General features: G+C 42.1%; 2 protein-coding genes across 2 annotated transcripts; one reads left to right on the plus strand and one right to left on the minus strand.

Annotated features, from left to right (window-relative positions):
• Window positions 1–1381: 1381 nt before the first annotated feature.
• LOC308129559 (uncharacterized protein) lies at window positions 1382–4266 on the minus strand. Its single transcript, XM_080495529.1, has 5 exons — window positions 4076–4266; window positions 3793–3949; window positions 2526–2692; window positions 2109–2337; window positions 1382–1985 (listed from the first exon to the last, which is right to left on the minus strand). Exons 1-5 carry the CDS (start codon window positions 4229–4231, stop codon window positions 1783–1785), a joined length of 912 nt encoding a protein of 303 aa, XP_080351655.1. The 5' UTR covers window positions 4232–4266; the 3' UTR covers window positions 1382–1782.
• An 830-nt stretch (window positions 4267–5096) lies between these two features.
• On the plus strand, window positions 5097–10891 carry rrp9 (ribosomal RNA processing 9, U3 small nucleolar RNA binding protein). Its single transcript, XM_080495624.1, has 15 exons — window positions 5097–5256; window positions 5382–5467; window positions 5937–6049; window positions 6143–6210; window positions 6566–6607; window positions 6712–6838; window positions 6959–7083; window positions 7172–7264; window positions 7369–7469; window positions 7561–7695; window positions 8178–8240; window positions 8361–8506; window positions 8647–8726; window positions 9164–9237; window positions 10348–10891. The coding sequence occupies exons 1-15, from the start codon at window positions 5173–5175 to the stop codon at window positions 10451–10453; spliced, it is 1443 nt and encodes a 480-aa protein (XP_080351750.1). The 5' UTR covers window positions 5097–5172; the 3' UTR covers window positions 10454–10891.
• The last annotated feature ends 1387 nt before the right edge of the window (window positions 10892–12278 follow it).

Consider the following 12278-nt stretch of genomic DNA (forward strand, 5'->3'; position numbering starts at 1 on the left):
CAAAATGTTCTTCTGAGGCTGAATGTTTCCAAAACATGATGATATGTCTTATCTGTGAAACCTTGCAAATAATACAAAAACTCCAGGTGTTGAATCCAGGCGCATCAAAATGATGCTCCAGCCTTCAAAGATCCATCAGGACCTATGTTCTTCTACAAATTCTGATGAAAACAGCAGATTTCCCCAATGCACGTGTCTGGTGAAAGGGAACCCCCGGAGAGAAGTGATAGTGCCAGAGAGAGAGAGAGAGAGACATCACTTGCAGTTTGAGGAAGAGGATGGAAACAGGGAGGAGCCAGCTTCCGGTGACTGTTCAAGTCACTGGAGATGACTGCATCAGTCCACCGGCCACTGACATTGGCCACGATGTCTTTCATCAGTCCGTATGTGGCTGTCACACACTGACACACGCTCCTTTTATTCTCCACAGCATCTGTGAGAATGAGGATAGTAAAGTATTAGCTGGATTAGATCAGTACATTCATCTCTCTGTCTCTCTCTCTCTGTCTCTCATCTTCACATCAATGATCATTGATTTTTCCTTCTGGGGATTTTCATTTTCTCTCCAAGGTGAAATGACTCCCCGCTGGTTAGAATGCAATCAAGTTGATCTTCCCACCTGAAAGACAAAAACGCAAACATATTATGTTTCAATAACGTATGGAGACGTCACGTTGAATTACCACCATTTCTTGCAGACTGACTGTTGAACTACTTCTTGACCAAATCCGAAACATGATAAAGCTTTGAAAAAAATCTAATAAAATCTGTGTCTTTGTGTAAAAATTGGATTTTCTTCATGGGGACTTGCACTGTTTGTCCTCACTTTGGCATAACCCCCCAATTTTTGATTAGCAACACACACCCTTGTTTATCCCTGACATAACTACAACTAGCATCACCCAAGAACCTTAAATAAATGCCTTCATTTTTCTTATGGGAACAAGATCATTTAATATCCCTCTGTAATCACAATTAAACCTCCCACAACAAAGGCATATATAGAAACCTTAGTCTAATGTAATGTTTTCCCATCTTAATTCTTAAACTGCAACCCTCCTCCATAATCTGGATTCATGTTTCCCCCAAAAATTTAATTGTAGATTTACACAATGTAGATAAAAACACACTCACAAGTTGTTTTTTCTTTTTCCCCCCAGTGTCAAAAAACCTTGACTTTGCATTAAAGCCTGCAGGAAAAGGCAGAAAGAGGGAATGACAGTGACCTCTGCAGGCTGCTTGGGAGGTAAAACTAGTGTTACAGAGCATATTGTACTTCAGCGTAATGAAGGAACAGTCGAGAGAATTCAGGCTTCAAGAGTTTATTGGCTCCTACAAACTGACAACAGACATTATTAACACGTTGAGGAGGAAGGAAGAGTTCTCATTTACAGCATAATTTGAGAGTGCAAATGCATCTAGAACCACAGTGTCGCTTCTTGTAAAGCACAGTTGATCATGAACAAGGTACAAACAAGATCCTTATTATATTGCGACATTAAAATGCCCTACTTGCTAATACAAATGTTACTTCTTCGAAAATATAAATGCCTGTCAAACATGAAGGTCACACACTAGGTCTCTAATACAGCCATTCTGAAACAGCAAGAATTAAAAAAGAAAAAAAAAAGACGCCTTTTTTTTTTTTTTTAACTCATTGAGACTTCAGTTCTATCAAACTTAGACCATATTGCAATGCATAACAAATTAAATAAGACCAGTCACATGTTTCTATCAGACATGAAAACCCAGTGACAAACAGGTGAAGGCAGGCCGGAGGCGCTAGGAGTGCGAGTCGCTCGGCATCGCTCCGTTTTCAGGCAGAAGGCCAGCGTCTTGACAGAAGCTTTGATCCATCAGGTGTTTGGGTTCCGATTTACCCAAACCAAGTCTCTTCTTCAATAATTTGTCCTCGTTGTTCAGCTTTGTGCGGATCGCGGTCTTTATCTGGCTGTTGTCGACGCCGAACTTGACAGTGACGTGATCTTGAAAGGACAGAAAGCAGATTGGATTTTTAGAGCCAAAAAAATTTGTAGAAACAACCATTTTTAAACCAAATAGGAACGATAAGTGTGTGCCTCAATAACGTGAGATGTGCTTTAGCTCACCGATTATACTTTTTAGGATGTCAGGTGGGAGTTGTGGCTTGTGGCAATCCTCTCCTGTGAAGGCGTTCCTCCGGCCCTGCAGGGAGTGCGTGGCCAAAGTTTCTCTATCGAAAAGAATCATCAGCAGCGCCGACGTGTACTTCTTGTAGTCGGCGATCTCTGCAATGCGCTCGTAAAGCTTTTTAGGCACTCTGAGATTCTCGGCGAGATAGAGGAAGTCGAGGTCATCCTGAAAGTGAAGAATATCAGCTCTAAATTGGTGAATTTCATGGACTTTTTTTTTTACCCACGTCTTTAGAATGAGCACTTATACACAGAGTTCTACAAAGATTTTTTTTTGGGGGGGGGGGGGAAGTTAATGAGATGAACAATCTGCCAACATTTAAAAGAGACAAGAGGCCTATAGCAGATACTGACTTCTGGTATATTGTGAGCAGCTCCCATCTCGGCGTCGGCCAAGAAAGAAACACCCTCGTCTGAGTTTGGCGGTGCAACTGATGCTTCTTCTCCTTGGAGCACGTGATCCAGGGTGACTCGCAGTTCATGTGCCGTGTGTCTCATCTGCATCATAAGAGTGTTCATCTCTGCAGAAAGTTTGGAATTAGTTAGTAAAGTACATGTCTGTAGTTAACTATTTGACAATGTGTTTATAGCCAAGGCTCAAGGCCAGATTTTGTTGGGTTTTGTTTTAATTACTGAGACGACAAAAGCAAACTGCGAGGAGCCTCAATATCCAACGCTTTAGTTCGCCTTTACTAATTCAATCTCCCTCAGTGATGAACAGATGGTTTCTTTACTTCTTTTAGCATCTTAAACTGATCTAAAACTGAACATTTATTTAGTAGAGATGGTACTTTGGATCAATTTACAGATGTTTTGAAACTATGCAACATATAAGTAGTGTAAATTAGTTGTACCCTATGTGTCTGTAAATACACATAGGATGGTTCTTGGAAGATAACCTCTGTTCAAACATTTACTAGAGCACAGTTATATTTAAGCCGCCTCCAATGAAGACCGATGTCACAATTTGCATTTAGAACGGACTTGATGATCACTGCATTCATGGACTTTGGTGGTGTATGAACTTCATCCTTGTGGGAATCGCTTTATCCACTTTATCCGTGTTGAAATATTTAAAGTTTTCATTTTGGATGTGCTATTATTTTACCAAATGAGAAAAGGAAATAAAACAACTTGAGAAATGCACCGCAACAGATTATCCGATACGGTCTTTTAATGAGGGATGTTTCCAAATCGAACTTGTGCTTTGGCCCGCCAAAGAAGTCCTAGTTTTTTGTATGGTCCCCCTCGACAATAAGATATGGCTTTATTCAACTCACGGTGATAACACACCATTATCTACCCCCACAATAATCACACACCTTTGGTTTATGCTATCAACCTAACAATAAAACACTATATATCCTATAAGCATTATCAAATGATATGGTTCTTTATATTACTCTTTCAATTAACAACGTTTAATGAGATTACTCACTGACATTCAAATGTGTTATGGCATAGTTTAGACTCAACTTTATGTCAAGCGAATTTACTAAAAAATATGTGACAAAACAACGAATTGGAAAAAAATAAACAGCTACAGTGTTGATTGGGCTACAATCAATTCAGTGTGATCTTGAGCTGTTCTTCAGATAATGATGAGGGACTTTTCACACACCTTTGAGTTCCCTCAGCTCTCTCTCTGCCAGAATCCTACATCTGCGCTCATATTTGAGTTGTGCCTGCAGCTGCTCGATTTTCATGAGAAGGCTGATGGTGTCTGTTCTGAGTCCTGAACTTGCGAGGTTTTCTTCATCAAAATCAAGGCTTTCATGCTGCCAGGATGAAAAGGGGGGGGGGGGGGGGGGGGGGAGAGAGACAATGTGCACATGCACAGTTAGACTTTTTTTTTTTTTTTTTTTTGCAAAAAGTTGTGTTGATGCACCTCTGGGGCTTCTCACCTCCTGGCTGGGGTGAGGAGAGTAGCTGGACTCCTCAGGCAGCCGGTACTTCTCCTCCACTGGATCGCAGCCAAACTCCTGCACGTGTGCGCCGATCTTGATCATCTTCACCGGCGGCTGCGCTGGAGACGTTGCGGTGTCTCTCTTCGGTGGCATGGAGGGTGGGAAAGAGCTGCTCAGGTTGTGGTGGTAGTGAGTGGATGGAAGAGGGGTGGGTGGGGGGGGGGAGGTCGACCTGTGAGGATCTGCTTCCTCTCTGGATGGGAAGATGCACTCAAACTTAGGAGTCAAACTTTTTCAGTCACTTGGTGTCGCACAGACGCCTCTTACAGACTTGTTCATCTGAAACAAGATGTTGATGAGATTTTTTTTTCTCTCCCCCAGTTCACACTGCACACACCACCGCCACCCTCCTCCTCCCCTCGCTGCCCTCTCCCAGAACACTTCTTATAGCCCCCAGCTCAGTGATGCAAACTGCGTCGTTGTAAACACCATGATGGGAAGGAAAAGAACGTGTGAAGATGTAGTAGTGTCAGCCTCACCTGGCCGCTTGGGTTTACCTCCACGACTCACTGAAAACACTGTGAGGACAAAGACTGCACAGTACACACTGCGTAGTAGAGGAAGTAGTAGTACTACTGCAGTAGTGCAGTACATAGATCCTCATGTGATTATGGCTTTTTTCCATCAGCCGCAGCTGACATTTCACTTCGAACTCGAGTGAAATACCCTTCCTATTATTACCTCCTGCCGCGTGTGGTTCACGTGTGTATATGTTGAATGTAAAAGAAAACGCATATTTATTTTGCAATAATGTGCGGAACGAAGCTGCGAAACCGTATTCCCCGAGGGAAGTATTTCACATCAGTACTGTTTCCTGTTCGGGTGGTGTGTCACTTCAGCCAATCAAAATGCAGAGATTATTCAAAAGGCGGGACCTGTGTGAAAACAGCCAATCAGCGAGCGGCCAGCGGCAACGTTCACTTCCTAGGTTGGTTGCACGAGACACATGTGGGTCTAATGTTGACTGCAGGAGAAAGCTAACGAGTTTACTGTGATTGCAGCTTCTTTCTGTGTTTTTGTTGGGACACGTCATTATGTCTTCGTCATTTTTTATGAAAGGGAAGGGAAACCCCAAATCAGCCAAAAGGGGGAAGAACACGCCGGTGCCGAAACGAAAGGTAGGAAAACGGATGTGTTAGCAGAGGAGCTAAAGGCTGCTCACCTCATCCTACCTGCTGCAGATTCACATGTTAAAAGAGCCATTTCTCATCCATGTGACCATCTCTGGAACCTTCTCCATCAGGCTGCCGGGGGCTCAGTTGAAGTACGATCAAAGAAACCATCTTCTAAGTACAACGAAGAGATTTCCAGCGATTCTGAGGCAGAGAGGTGTGTTTCTCATGTGGTCATTTAAAATGTTAATAACTCATCACTTGTGCTTTCTGGTTTCACAAATTATGTTTTCAATAAATGGTTTTGACCCTTGAGAGGAAATGTTAAAAGTCAGCAAGACAGGTAGTGCTTTGTGTTAATAGTTTATTATGAATTTTAGCATATGAAAATCACTTCTGGGGTTCCTCAAGGCTCCAGTCTTGGGCCTCTTTCATTTGACATCGACATGCTCCTCTGGCTCAGATCATAGAACATTATAACTTCTATCATAATTGGGCAGATGATGCACAGCTTTATATAGCGGTGTCAGTGATTGACCCAAACCCCTTGTACCTGCTGAGTAAGTGCATAAATCAAACTAGTGACTAGTCTAAATCAAACTAGTTTTACTCCTTTACTTCTTCTCTTTTGTGATGCTCATATTTTGTCAAGTTGGTGTTTAGATATGTTTGCTTTTCTCTCTCAGCTCCACAGTGCCCAAGAAGAAAAAGTCCAATGAGGACATTGAGTATGAGGAAACACCGCAGGAGAAGAAGCTGAGATTAGCTAAACTTTATTTGGAACAGCTGAAACATGAAGGTAAGCTTGTGTTTTAAATGGCAGGTAACTTTATGAAGCTGTAGCAGTTGGACGACGAGGGAGGATAATAACAAGATTTGTTGTTGTCATCAGAGGAAAACAAAGCGGAAGAAGACGCCTTCGAGACGGATCTGGTTGCAGGAAGACTTCAGGAAGAAGTGGTAAGTTTTCTGAAGGGGTGGATCACAAAAGTCTGTTTGATTGGAAAATAAAGCTTTTCCTCACATTTTATTTTACTTTCAGGTTTCTGCAATTTCAGTCACAATACACATTGGCTTGGACTTTACTTTTCTGTCAAATCATTAAACTATTCTAAGCAGTGTTTTTATCTTTATGAACCTCCGTGTATTTAATTTTGCAGCAACATGGCGTGCTGTCATAACGACCGTTTTTTTTTTTTTACCTCATCGCCTTTTTATCTACATCTAAATGAAAACATATTTATTGTTGTACATTGTCATTTGTTTTGGTTGTGATGTTGGTGATGTTTCATCAATGTTTCAATTCTTCTTTCAGCTCGAACAAAAAGGGAAGCTTCAGCGTCTTATTGCCAAAGACGTAAGTACAAATTTAGTTTCCTTCCGTGCTGCTGCATGTATAAAAATGATTGTAAAAAAAAATTAAGGCCGCTGTCAAACCGAGTGATGTCTTCTGCCTTGCAGCTCATACCACCAGACGCTTCAGAGATCCGAGTATTGAGGGGACACAAGCTTCCTGTTACCTGTCTGGTCATCTCGCCGGATGACAAGTGCATCTTCTCTGCGGCCAAAGACTGCTCCATCATCAAATGTCAGTGGAGAATGAATCCCTCTCCGGCTGGTGTTTGATTCCCGTTCGGAGGGGGGGGAACATATGAGTCTCAAAACTTTATCCCATCTTGGAGAACATGTTGCTTTTTCTTTTCTTCAGGGGATGTCCAGAGTGGCAAGAAGCTGCACACAGTTCATGGTGGAAGGAAGGGGACGGAGGACCGCCATGTTGGGCACACGACCCATATCCTGTGTATGGCCATATCATCAGATGGGAAATACCTGGTGAGTTGTGCTCGCTACACTGATCCTTAGTTTATTGAAAGTATCACGAGTGAACTGGTAAAGGATTGTGCGTTTGTTTGTATTTTAGGCCACCGGCGACATGAACAAACTGATCATGATTTGGGAGGCTGAGACGTGTAAACATCTGTATAAATTCACCGGACACAAAGGCCCTGTGTCGGTACGTTCTCATTTCTTCATTTACAACTCACCTTTTTTAACAGCGTAGTAAATACATCAGGTTTAATCCACCAAAGTAAAATCCTCCTCTTGTTTTCCCCACAGGGTCTTTCGTTCAGGAAGGGAAGTCACGATCTGTACAGCGCTTCCCATGACCGCTCGGTCAAAGTGTGGAACGTGGACGAGAACGCTTACGTGGAAACTCTGTGAGTAAACTAATGAGAACAATGTTCCTCGATTCTGCTGCTGATCTTGCTATTCATATATATATATATATTGTACTCTGCGTCTCTGTAGCTTTGGACATCAGGATGCCATCACCGGACTGGACAGCCTGAGCCGTGAACGCTGCGTGACTGCAGGCGGTCGTGATCGCACTGTGAGGGTGTGGAAGATAGCCGAGGAGTCCCAGCTGGTTTTCCACGGACACGAGTGAGTTCCTTTATATTTGTCATTCGTGGTTCTGTATTCTCCTCATCGGCATCAGGTGCTTTATTCATATACAAATGATTTTTTTATTTGCATACTTTTGTGTCAACCTTAATGATGGAGACCAAGTGCCTTGCTCAAGGACACATGCTGCATGTTATATAGTATTGCTCGATGCTACCCTGTCATTCTCAGTTAATGTTATACTCTAAATATGCTCCTCAAAGTAATTTGCTTACTTTTCTGTGGTTGTTTAACCCAACATCTGTGCACCAAATCGCGTCTTGACCAGCTTGTTTCAATCTCACTTTTCTTTTTTTTTTTTTATTTGCTGTTTCTACTTGTAGTTTTCCGGTATGCAAAGACGAGTACTCATTGAAGTGCTTTGGAAAAGTTACACGACATGCTTTACTTGTACATTTTTTGTGTGTTCATGTCCAGTAAAGTTTAGTATCGTTTCCTAAAACCCTCCTAAAATGTTTCAGGGGCTCCATCGACTCCATCCAGCTCATCAACGAAGAGCACATGATAACTGGAGCCGATGACGGGTAACACTTCGTCTGCTCTTCTTTGCATCAATAATCAGCTGAGTTCTTACCCCATTTTGAATTTGCTCGAATTCAATCGTGTTTCTCTTTTCTGGCCCCTTTTGTTTCTATTGACCTCAGCTCTTTGTCTCTTTGGAGTGTCAACAAGAAGAAGCCTCTCGGCACAGTGAAGCAGGCTCATGGTTGTCATGGCGACGCCGGGCTGGAGCAGCCTCACTGGGTCGCCTCGGTGGCGGCGCTTCACAACTCGGATACCGTTGCCTCAGGTGCCTCTGGCTGTGAGAGTCTCCTTCATGAGCTTCATCTGATTTCATTAAATCCCGATTTCATAGAAGTTGCTGTGTTTAAAATGTGTTTTATTCTGTTCATAGTGATGTAATAATGAGAACGATGGTTTGTTTTGCAGGTTCCCACAATTCGCAGGTCACCATATGGAAATGTGGTCAAGGTTACCGCGGACTTGAGCGTCTGTTCAGCGTGCCAGTGGTAAGAGTTCAACCCGCTGCACGACTGACGCTAATCTAGACCCAGGAGCCGATTGGCTACCAGAGTGGAGGTCAAGTCCTCCTCCATTTTATTTGATAAAGTGGGGCTAAACAATTTACATGTTTTGCACAGTTTTTACCTGCAGTCTTAAAATTTACTTATCAAATGGAATGTAAAGATGGCAGAAATGCCATTTCTTAGTCATAGAGGGGAATTTGCAGGTTTATAAAGTCCGTTAATGGTGTTTTATTATAACTTTCCTTTATAAGTCATGTTCCGTCATTAAAATAACATCCTGTTGGAAGAATCTGAGTTTTCAGTAAACTGCAACTCGTACCCTGCGTCTCTCGCAAACTGTTACCATTTAACTACACATCAAAACTGGTAAATCTTCTTTGATTGTGTAAACAAACATGTTTTCTTTCTCCCCCGCTCAGTGTGGTTTTATCAACAGTCTGAAGTTTTCAAGCTCCGGTCGTTTCTTGGTGGCGGGGGTCGGACAGGAGCACAGGTAACGTTGTTTCCATAGAAACTGTCTCTGGCTCTGGTGCCCACAGATAATGAGCATCAGCGCAGGTTCTAGTTGAGTGACTCGCCCACTAGATGGCAGTGTTGTTCCATCGCAGGCTCGGCTGCAGGCGAAAACATGTCAGAGGTGGTTTTGGTGATTTCTCTAAGTGAGATCACAGAAAGAATAATCCAGTAGCCGACTGATGGAAACTCACCAAACACATTCTTAGATAATGTCACACTTGAAAGATTTACTTTCTCCACCAGCTGGGGGAAATAAAATAAAATATGGAGGTGAAGGATTCTTTTGTTTCCTTCCAGACACCTCATGTGGGAACATGATGATACAGATGCATCACATCTGAAATGAGCAAGTTTCAGCACTGTACAGGCCAGATTATCACAAAATGCATCTGTGAAAAGGGATTTTTGAGGATTAAAGTTGCTCGGTTACATAAAACTGACTATTGTATAGCTAATTTGTAATCGACATGTGTGCAGTTTACTAAATGCATTAAAATAGTAATTCGGGGTGTGAATAGATGGATTTTGATCCGCAGTTTTATATTAAGTGATCAGAGATGATGATATTCCATATCCGTTCTAAATCTGGATTAATAATCCTGTTTTACAGGCTGTACACGCCGAACGCTTGCCCCGTGACCCGAGTTTGTAGACAATTAAATCTCTGCAAAGTGAATAAAATGACTTTGATGCTGAATCCGAGCTGACGCTCGGCAGAAGCTTCGAGTGTGAAGCGTCTCGTCGTTTCCAAGAACTTGTGCGCTCTCCTCGGGCCGCTGCAGCTACATTTGGCACCTCAATACAATTGCTGTGATTAAATTACTGTGACACGGTGCTGTGGATGTATTTCAGTGTTTGCTCAGCTTGCGGGGCTCCATCTGCATCGTGTCACGTTTTTCAGACGAGAGAAAAACGCAAAGAGGCGCCAGTACTTTTACTGGTGGTGAACTACCTACTAATTGTCTGATTTGATGTCATTACTGCAGTTATTTGGTTTCATCATGAAAATTAACTTCATCCTAAAACCATTCTGTTCATTTACAGGTTTAAAGCTATTGTCTTCTGTGCAACCCTTTTTTGTTTACAGGTTGGGGCGTTGGTGGAGACTAAAAGAAGCCAAAAATGGGATCTACATTATTCCTCTGAATAGGAAGCCGTCAGATCCAGAAGATGTTGAAGTGGCTGAACAATGAAATGTCGTCGTCTTCTTTTTTTTTTTTTTTTTTTGTAAATTAAACATGTCAAAACACACGTTTTTCTTTGTTTGTGTACATCCAGGCGAGGGCTTGTGTTCCCTCCTGTGCGTGTTGTTTTTCTAGAAGTGCCTTTAAGTTTCTGCTTCACTGGAGAAACCAGAGCGCCGGCGGTCAGGTGGGCAGCGCCTGGACGGACCAAATGTGTGAAGAAGCCTGCATTGTAGGATTCAGACCAGGACTTTAATTTTATTCGAAGTTTGTTTTGTTTTTTCCTGAAAGTTGTGCTGCAGTTGTCTCTGTCCAAATGATTTCTTGGTGGAAAGTTTGGATTTTCTTTGAAACGGTAACGGCTTCTTGAAGCCCTCTTGTTGTAGCACAATGTGAAACTCGACTCGGGAAGATTCATGTTGCCAGACGTCCTGCGCGCCTTGAATAAATGCAATTGGCTAACTATTTCACTACATGCAATTGATTACTGGATTTGCATGCTTTATCTCATGTTCATTAACCAGGAACATTTCCACAAGGGAATTTGCAGACGTTCATCTTGACTTGTTTTTTCTAACTGACCCAGACTGACTGACTAGGTTTTATCTCTTTCTGAAATCAACCACCTTCAGTTTGACTTCACCAGTTACCCTGAGAAGCTCATCCCAGGATTGCATGAGGACGTCGAGGTCGCCCCAATGATCACTTATAAAAGTGATTGATCAGTGTGACACTGGACAGCTCGGAGGACGGTCACTATTATCAGATGATAGTCTCCGACCCGCACCGCCAGCTGCTGTCCTGCAGGAGTCCTCTTCCCCTTCTGCTGGAGTCTGATGGTCATTTGCACTCATGTTTTATTACTCATGTCCTTAATCAATTACCTTAAGTATTATTTAATCCTATTTACACAGCATGCATATGGAGGATCATTTGCAATGAGACCAATTTTGGTGGTTATACTGCAGGTTTATAATATCGACATTTGACATAAATTATTTATATTTGGAAGAGTATTTCCTAAAATGGGGAAAAAAAACAAAAACTGCCTAGCATTTGTGAAGGCAAACTAATTCAACTAGTTAGAACTTGTGTAAACTTACCAAATATCTGTTTTAGCCATGAATTTAAGAAGGAAGAGAAAAACAGGCAATAAATTGATTATTAGGATAAGCTGGGATTTAAAAGTCGGGATCATTGCAATTCCTGTTAAATGTTTTGGGATCAAAGAAGCATACTGCCACAAACATAATGGGATTTATTGTTTTAATATTAAAAAAAAGAACATTTTATTTACATAAATTACAAGAAAGCACACACTGTTATACCAGTCTACATTAACACATGTCCTGTATATTGTCTAGTTGCTTAGATTCCATTACGTACACTATGATTAGTCACACATTTTGTTTAACAGGGATAATTTCATCTCGAAACGTCTTTTTTTTTTTTTTTTTCCGTCAATGTCTAAAACATTTGGATAAATTCACAGCACTGGAGGGACAAGATAATAACAGCCTTTTGTTTTGTATAACACTATTGCTTCACAACCACCCATTTGACAACAAGACTTTTTAGGACAAGGCACGGTGCATGTAATCACATCTATCGGTAAACCGAGGAGCTCACAGCATATTAAATCTATACAAAAAGGCTTTACAGTTGATACATACTGCTCGCTGTAGGAACATCATTGAGCTTTCACAGTTGGTTAACCTTGCCACTGTCAGTCCGTCCGTCGGTCAGTCTACCCTGACACGACTTATCTCTCTTCAACATGTTGGATGGCGTTGGGGGTGGGTGGGGGTTGGGGGGGGCTTCGTCACTCACGGCC

The sequence above is a fragment of the Blennius ocellaris genome (assembly GCF_963422515.1).
Source record: "Blennius ocellaris genome assembly, chromosome: 4".
Classification (NCBI taxonomy): domain Eukaryota; kingdom Metazoa; phylum Chordata; class Actinopteri; order Blenniiformes; family Blenniidae; genus Blennius; species Blennius ocellaris.